Source organism: Sitophilus oryzae, unplaced genomic scaffold (genome assembly GCF_002938485.1).
Source record: "Sitophilus oryzae breed Bouriz unplaced genomic scaffold, Soryzae_2.0 scaffold_1297_pilon_pilon, whole genome shotgun sequence".
Classification (NCBI taxonomy): domain Eukaryota; kingdom Metazoa; phylum Arthropoda; class Insecta; order Coleoptera; family Curculionidae; genus Sitophilus; species Sitophilus oryzae.
The window spans coordinates 4,661,493-4,673,229 of record NW_022145945.1 but is presented as its reverse complement, the minus strand read 5'-3'; the positions used below and the strand labels follow the sequence as shown (position 1 = coordinate 4,673,229).

At 30.8% G+C, this 11,737-nt stretch overlaps 1 protein-coding gene across 1 annotated transcript; it reads right to left on the bottom strand.

Moving 5' to 3' along the window:
• Positions 1-1,664: 1,664 nt before the first annotated feature.
• On the bottom strand, positions 1,665-11,515 carry LOC115874617 (sphingomyelin phosphodiesterase-like). The gene is made up of 10 exons (XM_030889826.1): positions 11,355-11,515; positions 8,465-8,790; positions 8,252-8,395; positions 6,815-7,039; positions 5,596-5,765; positions 5,348-5,542; positions 5,125-5,295; positions 2,315-2,495; positions 1,927-2,117; positions 1,665-1,853 (listed from the first exon to the last, which is right to left on the bottom strand). The coding sequence occupies exons 1-10, from the start codon at positions 11,428-11,430 to the stop codon at positions 1,706-1,708; spliced, it is 1,827 nt and encodes a 608-aa protein (XP_030745686.1). The 5' UTR covers positions 11,431-11,515; the 3' UTR covers positions 1,665-1,705.
• Between the last annotated feature and the right edge of the window lie 222 nt (positions 11,516-11,737).

The window sequence follows — 11,737 nt, the reverse complement described above, 5'->3', positions numbered from 1 at the left end:
TACAGTAGCACTCGAAAAGTTGATAAAACAATGTTTTTTCGATAAGAAAATATCCTTATTTTTGTAGGTAACTAAAAAGAATGCATTTTATAAGTCAATCTCTTATTTTTAAATACTGTGTTTATTAGAAATGTTACTTTATCGTACAATAAGTATCTACTATAAATAGTTTTTTTCACAGAGATTAAAAAATTTGATGTACCTACTGGATAATGGTTTTAAATATGTATAATTCCAGTTTTATAACTGTTTTCATAGTCTGAGAAACTACTGAACAGTTTTACGATAGTTCCGAAGCTGATCATAAAATTTAGTACTTTAATTTTGTTTGATAAGCTAAATCATGGATTTTTTTTATTGCCTTAATAAAAAGCTAATTATTATACTAAATGAGTTGTTTAATTAATAAGAAATCATCTGTTAACTGTAAATAGTATTTAAGTTCATCTCAATCATATTTTTATAAAAAAATGTATATGTACAGGGTGAGTTTCCTACGATCTTCTCTATGGGTATCTCGGAAACTACTGGAGATAGAGAGTCGGTTAAATGGGGAAAGAATTTTTGTGGGGTCATAAACATGCGCCTTTCAGATTTTTGAAAAAGTTCATGGCTTACTAGATATTTTGAAAAAAACAAATTTCGGCTATTTTAAAAATTGTCCCTAATTCCATTATAATCTATTATAGATAAAAAAGTATTCAGATAAAAGTTGTAGATAATCACATTCTTAATGACATTGTGTCCTCCGTTTTTTTCTAAAGTCTGTCATTTTTGACATATGACACAAACATATGGTTTTTTAAATGGAAGCCATAGTTGGCCATGATTTCATAAAAAGCGCCATTTTTTAAGCTTTTTAGCGAGTTATAGCAAATTCTTATAATTTTTAAACAATTTCACTTAGTTAGCCATGGAAACAAGTTCAATTGTCGTTGCTCTCAGAGATGTGAAACTGTCACATCCAAATTTTATGAATTAAAATAAACAAAATTAACTTTTCTTGGCCATACATTTTCGAGGATACGTTGATCGGTGAACGTTACTTACGTTTTTTAGAAAAGTTAAATTTAGATACTTACGCTTCAATAGAATGGTTCCAACATGACTTTCATTATTCTTTATGACACCCCTAATAATGAAAGAAATGTTAAAAATTATTTATATCATTCCTAATTATGCAAACTCGGAGATAGGAAGAGGTGAACCAATTGCATGGGCCTCCTCGATCACCTGACCTATCCATTTTAGATTTTTTTAGGCGGTATGGTTAACATTTTAGATTTTTTTAGGCGGTATGGATTACAAAAGAACTTATGAATTAAGAGAGGCACTCGAAGAGGCGGTACGGGAGAAGTTTATTAAAGTCGACCGGCCATAGTCAACCCTTCTGTGGAAATTTATAAGTTCTTTTGTGACCCTTATTAACCATATCGCCTAAAAAAATGGTTTTTGAATGTCATTAATTTCCTCAAAAACTTTTTACTTCATTTTTGGATATAAATGATATTGCTTGGTTACTTTAAAATCATAATTTTTTTATGATTTTCTTCTTCATTTATTTAATATTTCTTAATTTTTTTTCCACTTACCATCTGCTATTTTATTTTTTTAATATTTGTATTATTTTTTATATATGTAGAAGTTGAAAAGAAAAAATGTCATTTTGTTTTGAATGTATTTTATTTAAATCTAATTCATTTATCTATAAATTTTGATCATAAAGTTCTTGTAAATATGAACATTTTGAAGAATCAGTGCCTACGTATGTTGATAGTTGACAAAGATATCGTTTCTGACAGTCAGAATTACATCCTGCTTCAACAGCACTCTCAGAGTTCTTGTATCTGTAACTGCAAAGAAAAAATACAAAAATATATTTTAATGTTAAAAAAAATATTTTAAAGGAAATAAATAAAGCCTTACATATGATAGTCGGCCAAAAGACTATGATTAGTCGCCATCTTTATGAGCAAATTCCCTAAATCATCAGGTTGTAAAGCAGGCAAGTCAAATGCATCTTTGAATGAGTATATTTTGTACCATTCAGGTGATTGATCAGGATGTAAGTTTGCCAAAGTAAGATTAAATGTCCATTCTTCGATATCCATAATGTCCTTATAATAAAATATATAGTTTTATTTTTATTTTACATATCAATTTTTATTGTATAAAGTCTGGCCAACGAGTTAAAAAATATTTCGAGAAACGGTATCCAAAAAATGCCAGAAAATACAATTTACTTGTGAAATAAAATGACAGACTGTTACTGTCAGGTATTTTCTCGTTGGACAGATTTTTAGCCATGACTCACAAAAGTATTAGAATCGACAGTGTATATTTTAAAACTGGGGTTAGCATAGTCATAAGGTGCCAAGGATGCACCGTTCCATGCTACGTTGATTGCTTGATCCTTGTTTGACTCGTTGTAGTAAACTTGGAAGCGATCTACATGTATATGACCATTGAACTGTGCTGTAATCGTGTTAGCAAATCTAAAATATATACAAAGAATATATACCGGGTGTTGCATCGTCGAGCGGGACATAGGAAATCCCATGTAAATTTTAATGGGGTCAATTATTGGCTTCTCTAATTATTTTAGAGAATAATTCTAATTAGGTTTATTGAAGAGCACTAAAACTCACATTCAAAAAAATTACTTTAGATACTTTTGATTAGCCCGTTTACGAGTTATCGCCGATTTCTTTTTAAATATTTCTTCTTTCTTATGGCCCTGTATTTACTTATGAGCATCAGTCAAGGTAAAAGATAACTGTCAAATAAAGTGGTCATTTCAGAAATTTATCTATTTAGTGCTTTATTATTATTATTAAAAACTCATACCTACATCGAAAATATTAGCCATGAATTACACTGCCGAAGAAAAAGTATTGATGATTAAATGGTATTATCACGGAAATAGTTATTAAAAGGTGTCGGACATGTTTGCTGCTCTGTATCCGAATAGACCGATACCTGGGAAATCTACAATAGCAAGGAATATCCAGAGATTTGAGACCAAAGGTACCCTAATAAATAACTGCAGATGTGAAGCAAGGCAGGAACAAAGAGAAGATGCAAGAAATGATACCGACTTAGAAGTTTTATTGTGCGTGGAACGATGGAAAGATCAGCACAAGGAAACTTGAGGATGAAATAGGAATAGATCACACTACAGCGTTTCGAATTTTGAAACGACATAAATACTATTCCTTCAAATATGAAAAGCACCAAGAGCTACGAGATGGGGACGAAATACGGCGGCAGGCGTTTTGTTTTGATATGATGGAAAGAGCAAACACGGATAGGGAATTTTTAAAAAACATATGTTTTACTGACAAATGCACGTTTACCTTAAATAATGAACCCAATGTTCAAAATTATCGATATTGGAACAAAGAAAACCAACACAGGTTTGTCGAAACAAGGACGCAATATCCACAGAAAGTAAATGTTTGGGCAGGGATATTCGGACACAATATTATCTATTCTTACGCGAAATTTAAATGCAGAATATTATTTGGAACTACTCGAAAATCATATTTTACCTGCTTTACATGATGCCGCTAGGGAAAATCAGGAAGTTTGGTACCAAATGGATGGCTGCCCGGCACATAGTACCCTGGCTGTTCGGGAATATTTAGACAATAGTTTTAACGGAAACGTTATTGGCCTAAATCATACAGTGAATTGGCCAGCAAGGTCTCCTGATATTTCGCCAAATGATTTCTTTCTCTGGGCCCATTTAAAAAACAGGATATACAGGGATAAAAATTACCCAAATCTAGACGAGTTAAAAAATGCTATTTCTGCCGAATGCAATAGAATTTCAGTTTACCAACTAGCGAATGTAAGAAGAGAATTTTATGATCGTCTGGGTTATTGTCTAGCAGTCGATGGAGGAATATTTGAACATCTTCTTAAATCCTAAAGTTCTAACAATTTAATAGTACCTAAATTAATAAGTTATTGAATATTGTAATAATACTATAATTAACCTTGTAATTGATTACTTTATTTTACTATAATTCATATTAATTTGTATTTATAAATACATTTTTAAGATTTCCGATGTAGGAATGAGTTTTCAATAATAATAAAGCATTAAATAGGGAAATTTCTGAAATGACAACCTCATTTGACAGTTATCTTTTACCTTGACTGGTGCTCATAAGTAAATACAGGGCCATAAGAAAGGAGAAATATTAAAAAAGAAATCGGCGATAACTCGTAAACGAGCTAATCAAAAATATCTAAAGTTATTCTTTTGAATGTGGGTTTTAGTGCTCTTCAATAAACCTAAATAGAATTATTCTCTAAAATAATTAGGGAAGTCAATAATTGACCCCATTAAAATTTACATGGGATTTACTATGTCCCGTCCGATGATGCGAATCAAACACGTCCAAACCAAACACCCGGTATATATACATATAAGCCATGCCAATTAAACTTTTAGTTACGTAATCGAGGGCGCGATTTTTAAATTCATTGTTGCCAACCATGGACATATTTGACTGGAATTTAATTTTTTTGCTGGAGATTCAGGTGGTAGCTCTGCTGTAAAAAAGGTCAAGTTGCTACATTTATTTATTTATTTCCTGACATTGTTATTCGTTTTCACACTTAATAGGTAAATAGTTTTGCTTAAAGTTTATAAAGAGGTTTTGGTTTAAATGAATTATGTTGTGATACTTTAAGCTTATTTTTTTACTAGTAGCTCTTGCAGTCGAACATTGTTCTTTTTAGAACCCCTTTTAGTGCGAAGTGTAATATAGTTTAATAGCCCTTGCAAAAAACTCATCGCAACCTTATTAAAATATTTTGAACGGGAAAGCGCTAGTAATGGTCCTTTATATCCCTTAAGTGCTGTAAGGAGGTGAGTTTTGTTGATGTAAATAATAACTGTTTATATATTTATAATTAATTTGTTTTTATTTCCTAAAATATTTTGATTAAAAAAAAATATGTAAAAATGGGCAACGCTGTGCTACGTCGTGCAACTATGTGCAACGTCGCCAAGCTTAATCACGTGACTAAAAGTTTATTTGGTATAATCTATATAGCGTAAATCAAATACGTAAAAATCCATTATTATTCAAGTCAACTAATTATTGTTACCTGTTGATAATTTTGTTAAATTCTCTACTCCAAACTTTTAAAATCTCCTTATCTCCACTTGGATGGTGAAACAGAACATGAACACTTTCATTATTTCTTTCCGCCTGTTCCAAAATACGCACGAACCAATCTAACTGATCGTATGGATCTTTATCAGATTCAATTAACCACCTAGAAATATTTTTTTTACAACTTTCATGATTTTTAAATAATATCCTTGTACCAGTTAAATATATAGGCAATATTGGAGTTGAGAATTACAAGTCTGAAACCTTCTTTTGGAGATACTGTATAGAATCCGCCTTGAGAAATAGTGTCTCTTGCTGATTCTGGTATCCAATCGGACCATTCTGTTTCAACTAAGTCCAATAACCATTGAGTTGACAAGTTTGATGTTGCCGTGTTCTGAAACTCGTATCTGAAAATTGTATAATATTTTAAAAAATACAAAAGAAATAATTTCTAACATACACATTCAAAGGACTTGGTTCGTGGTTTCCCAGAATTGGATAAACTGGAACGTTGAAGCCTGTTCGAAATTTGTTCATTAAACTTTTGATAGTTTTTGTGTTATTATCTTCTGAAGTAGACCAAATTCTATGACTGATGATGTCGCCGGTGAAGTATACATAATCAAATTCCTTAAAATTAACAATGAGCAATTAGTAGTAGAGTAATGGCGTAATGGCAACGACTGTTAAAATTTGAAAATTGACAGTAAATAATACAGGACTTAAAAATCGTCAGAATGTATCTATTTATATACAGGCATTACAACAAAAGTAATGAATCGCTTACAGTATCCCAAAAGGTACAATAATAGATATTTACGATACAAGTGAGTTAACAGCATCATTAAGATACGCGCGTGAAAGTTGTACGAGTGCTTAGCACGAGTTGTGTAACCACACAAACACAAGTATCTTAATGGAGTTAAATCGCGTGTATTGTACAATATTTTATCTACGTCTAACTATAAAAACACACAATGGATTTTAAAAATTATTGTACTTAACTATAAACCTATCCTAAAAATCAATTACCTTAATGTTAATTTGTTCAAATGCAAACCATGCATGGCAATGTCAATATGACAGCTGATGACAGTAAAAAATTGGTGTCACTAGTTTAAAAAATAAGCGATTCGGAAAGTATTCCCTCTGACATTGAAGAAAAGGCATTCAGAACCATTTCTGGATTTGTTCCAGCAAGATCGAAACAGAAGTATGAATATACATACACACGAAAAAAAGTACATACACAACTATGGAAATGAAAAGGAAAAACTTTTTCCAATATATCCGCTACTTCGTCTCTTTGAACTTTCTATTCAATGATACGTACTATGATATCTATTAAAATGAATATATATGATATGCTTTATCAGGCATTTACTTGAAAGACTGTTCAAACTGTATCATTAACATTTATAATAAATAAGTTTTCATGTTTTTATAATTATTTGTATTTAGTAGGTATTTAGTACAAAATAAATGTTTTACAAAATATTTTTTTCTCTTTGGTAGTCATCTAAACAAGGAGTGCGGTAATGAAAATACGTGAGTTAAGAAGCTCTTAACTCACTCAAAATGCGTTAGTTAAGAGCTTCTTAACTCACTGAAGATAGATAAAATAATAATCAAGTATTTTCAAATATGACATATATGATGATGATTTTGATGATACTTACCAAAGTATTTGCAAATCGTATCATCTCGTCCACTAGATGTTCTGAAACATCATTACCATAAGAAGACCAATAACCACAGACATTTCCTGTATTAGAGTCCCCATCTTCTTGATCCACTTGACAGCAAAGAGGTTCATTGCAAGATTTTACTTTACCCTGGGTATACAGAGGATCCATATGGATATCAGAGACATGGAGAATTTTAAATGTTGAGTCACCAACAGGCTGTACAAAAAATAATGATTTTATTTATTTATTTTTTTTTTTTTTTTCATAATAATCATTTATAAATTTAATTTTGATATCTAATATACAGGGCGGTCCGAACTATATTCCGGAAACTTCGGCACCATATTCTGCAGATCTGCAGAGATAAGCAAAAAAGTTCGTATAAATGTATGTCCTAAAATGCTTAGTTTTAGAGATACAGGGTGTAGAAACTTCATTTTTATTTCTATTTTTTCCAAATAATTTCTGAAGTAACGTCAATATTTGGATGAACATTGGTGTTTGGGAGTTTTTTGCCATGAGAAATTTGATTTGGATGTCAATATGACTTGTTCTTGTAGAGGGCGCCACCTACATATATTTTAACTGGTTTGAAGGGTAATAACTTTTTGGCCGTACCTATATAAAACTACTAAGTAAAAAGATATACATTTACGACGTTTTTTTACGTAAAAAAGGTCTCTTGGTAAAAATCGCTACGAGTCATGATTATCGAGATATTTGGAATCGAAATTATCAATACCTGTCATCATTGACATAAGTTCAACATGTTGACTAAATAGTAATCATAAATTTGAAATATTTTTGTGCCAAAAGTTCAATAGAAACTGTTTTATCATAATTTTTTTGCAGAAAAATTTATGATTCATTTAAAAAAATAAAAATTTCCCAAATTTATTATTTCCGACTAATAACTAATAACTATCCAGTCAACATGTATAATTTTTGTAATTATGACATGTATTGACTATTTAGATTCCGAATATATCGATAACCATGACTCGTAGCGATTTTTACCAAGAGATATTTTTTACGTAGAAAGTGACGGAAATGTATATTTTTTTACTCTGTAGTTTTATACAGGTACGGGCGAAAAGTTATTACTCTTCAAAACATTTAAAACACATGTAGGCGGCGCCCGCTACAAACAGGAGTCATATTGACATCAAAATCCAGTTTCTCATGTCAAAAAACTACCAGACACCAATTTTCATCCAAATATTGACGTTACTTCAGAAATTATTTGGAAAAAATCGAAATAAAAACGAAACTTCTACACCCTGTATCTCCGAAACTAAGCATTTTAAGACATATATTTATACGAACTTTTTCACTTACTTACTTTTATCCGCAGAATATGCTGCCGAAGATTCCGGAATACAGTTCGGACCACCCTGTATATAGGGTTTGCGGTGTAATATACAGTACCTCTGGTCTAGATGGTGATTGACCCTCAGGAATATCAACTGTCCATTCAAATTCAGTAGAATTACATGAACTTTGTAAAAGAATGTCGCATACTCTACTCCCTGTCACGTTGACATTATTATCAATAATGTAAAGCATAACATCCTACAAAAAATACATTTAAACTGATAATCAAAGATATCATCGAATTTCTAATTAGTTCCAAGTAATTACAATGTTTAACTCCACAACTCCATCGCATGTTATGTCACTTTCGATTTTGAACACCTGACATAGCTGAGCAACTTCGTTCTTTAGATGAAGTCTAGGCATACCCTTTCTTCTTTCTAGTATAATAAAATTAGCAGCCAAGTAGCACAGACCACACACTATGTCATCTTCCACAGCATGTACTTCTTTAGTAGGTGTTGTTCCGATGTATGCATTGTCTCTGAATAAGTTTGGAAGACTGAATTTAGCCAAGGATTCGTTTAAGTAGGAAGGTCTTTTGTCTGTGGTGATATACTCGTCAAAACCCCTTTTAACTTCTTGAAGGTATTCTAAACAAATATAATCTCATAAAAAACTGTTACCTAAATATTCCCACTTAGCTTCTAAATACTTCTAAAAACTTAAACAAGCTTCTAATAACTTAAACAAAGCTTCTAAGAACTTAAACAAAGTGAGTCTTCACTTGAGAGAAAATGAAATGAGTGATTTTCTTGCAAAAATACGATCACAAAAAAGTACCTACATGTATATTATTTCGTATATTTTTCATTTTATTGATTTTATGGAAAGCACTGTTCATTAAAATGTTGTATCTTTATTATAGGGCTTGTTTCTCTCTACAATTTCCTGTCTCACAATGTACCATTTGTGTCGGGGAAGGGTTCATAGTTTCATAGTTGTCGATTTTCGAAAGAAATCAGTACATGTATATTATTTCGTATATTTTTCATTTTATTGATTTTATGGAAAGCACTGTGCATTAAAATGTTGTATCTTTATTATAGGGCTTGTTTCTCTCTACAATTTCCTGTCTCACAATGTACCGTTTGTGTCGGGGAAGGGTTCATAGTTTCATAATTGTCGATTTTCGAAAGAAATCAGTACATGTATATTATTTCGTATATTTTTCATTTTATTGATTTTATGGAAAGCACTGTTCACTAAAATGTTGTATCCTATGTTATAGGGCTTGTTTATCTTTACAATTTCCTGTCTCACAATGTAATGTTTGTGTCGGGGAAGGGGTCATAGTTTCATAGTTGTCGATTTTCGAAAGAAATCATTATATGTATATTATTTCGTATATTTTTCATTTTATTGATTTTATGGAAAGCACTGTTCATTAAAATGTTGTATCCTATGTTATAGGGCTTGTTTCTCTTTACAATTTCCTGTCTCACAATGTAACGTTTGTGTCGGGGAAGGGGTCATAGTTTCATAGTTGTCGATTTTCGAAAGAAATCATTATATGTATATTATTTCGTATATTTTTCATTTTATTGATTTTATGGAAAGCACTGTTCATTAAAATGTTGTGTCCTATATTATAGGACTTGTTTCTCTCTACAATTTTCTGTCTCACAATGTACCATTTGTGTCGGGAAGGGTTCATAGTTTCATACTTGTCGATTTTCGAAAGAAATCAGTATATGTATATTATTATTATATGTATCATTATATGTATATTATTTCGTATATTTTTCATTTTATTGATTTTATGGAAAGCACTGTTCATTAAAATGTTGTATCCTATGTTATAGGGCTTGTTTCTCTTTACAATTTCCTGTCTCACAATGTAACGTTTGTGTCGGGGAAAGGGTCATAGTTTCATAGTTGTCGATTTTCGAAAGAAATCATTATATGTATATTATTTCGTATATTTTTCATTTTATTGATTTTATGGAAAGCACTGTTCATTAAAATGTTGTATCCTATATTATAGGACTTGTTTCTCTCTACAATTTTCTGTCTCACAATGTACCATTTGTGTCGGGGAAGGGTTCATAGTTTCATACTTGTCGATTTTCGAAAGAAATCAGTACATGTATATTATTTCGTACATTTTTCATTTTATTGATTTTATGGAAAGCACTGTTCATTAAAATGTTGTATCCTATGTTATAGGGCTTGTTTCTCTCTACAATTTCCTGTCTCACAATGTACCGTTTGTGTCGGGGAAGGGTTTATAGTTTCATACTTTTCGATTTTCGAAAGAAATCAGTACATGTATATTATTTCGTATATTTTTCATTTTATTGATTTTATGGAAAGCACTGTTCATTAAAATGTTGTATCCTATGTTATAAGGCCTTGTTTCTCTCTACAATTTTCTGTCTCACAATGTACCGTTTGTGTCGGGGAAGGGTTCATAGTTTCATAGTTGTCGATTTTCGAAAGAAATCAGTACATGTATATTATTTCGTACATTTTTCATTTTATTGATTTTATGGAAAGCATTGTTCATTAAAATGATGTATCCTATGTTATAGGGCTTATTTCTCTTTATAATTTCCTGTCTCACAATGTAACGTTTGTGTCGGGGAAGGGATCATAGTTTCATAGTTGTCGATTTTCGATAGAAATCAGTACATGTATATTATTTCGTATATTTTTCATTATATTGACTTTATGGAAAGCACTGTTCATCAAAGAAGGTTTGAAAATGGAATGTCGTGATGTTGGAGACATATTTTTAATGCTAAACTTATGGCGTTGATTTATGCAAGTAAGTATATATGATCTAGGATAGTAGGTATTATCTATCACGTGACAAATCTTCAAATCCGGGAAAATAAGAGCAACATTTTTGTAGTTTTTACAATTTTCAAGATGCCGAATTTCGTAAATCAGCCAGACTTGCTTTTGATTATAGTTTATGATAGTATTAAATGATATGTTAAATTTCAAGCATGGGAAAATAAGGGTTACGGATTTTAAAAATCTGTTAAATTTTTGCATCCGCAAATTTTCAGCCAGACTAACTTTCCTCTGCTTAGGACGTGACAGTCTGTTATGTCCATTAATGAAATAATTCGCTTTAATAAATAATGAAAATGACATAACTATTTTTTATTTAAACCTATATAATTATGTATTATAATTTTGTACTTACTGTAATTATCATTCTGGAAATTTGTACACAGTACAGAACTTACAAATAGAATGCACAAAATTAAATTTCTCGTCATGATATCCTAAACAAAAATAACGAACAAATAATACTAGTTTTACGAATTCCCTTAAGTACTTGAGAATAAATATTTTTAATCATATTTTTATTGATAAAATTAATTTCGACACAAAAGAAATATAATTTACTAATGTCTGTTAGAAACCTATTTTCATCGTTGCCTTTTAATTGATATTGTGATTAGGTAATTATTAGTCATTGTGATTTTTGAATAATATTAAATTTATTATAGGTCTCGTGTATTTAAGCACGTGATTATTTTTTTTTCTTAAGACTCATGATGTCGTCACGGTATATTGTTTGAA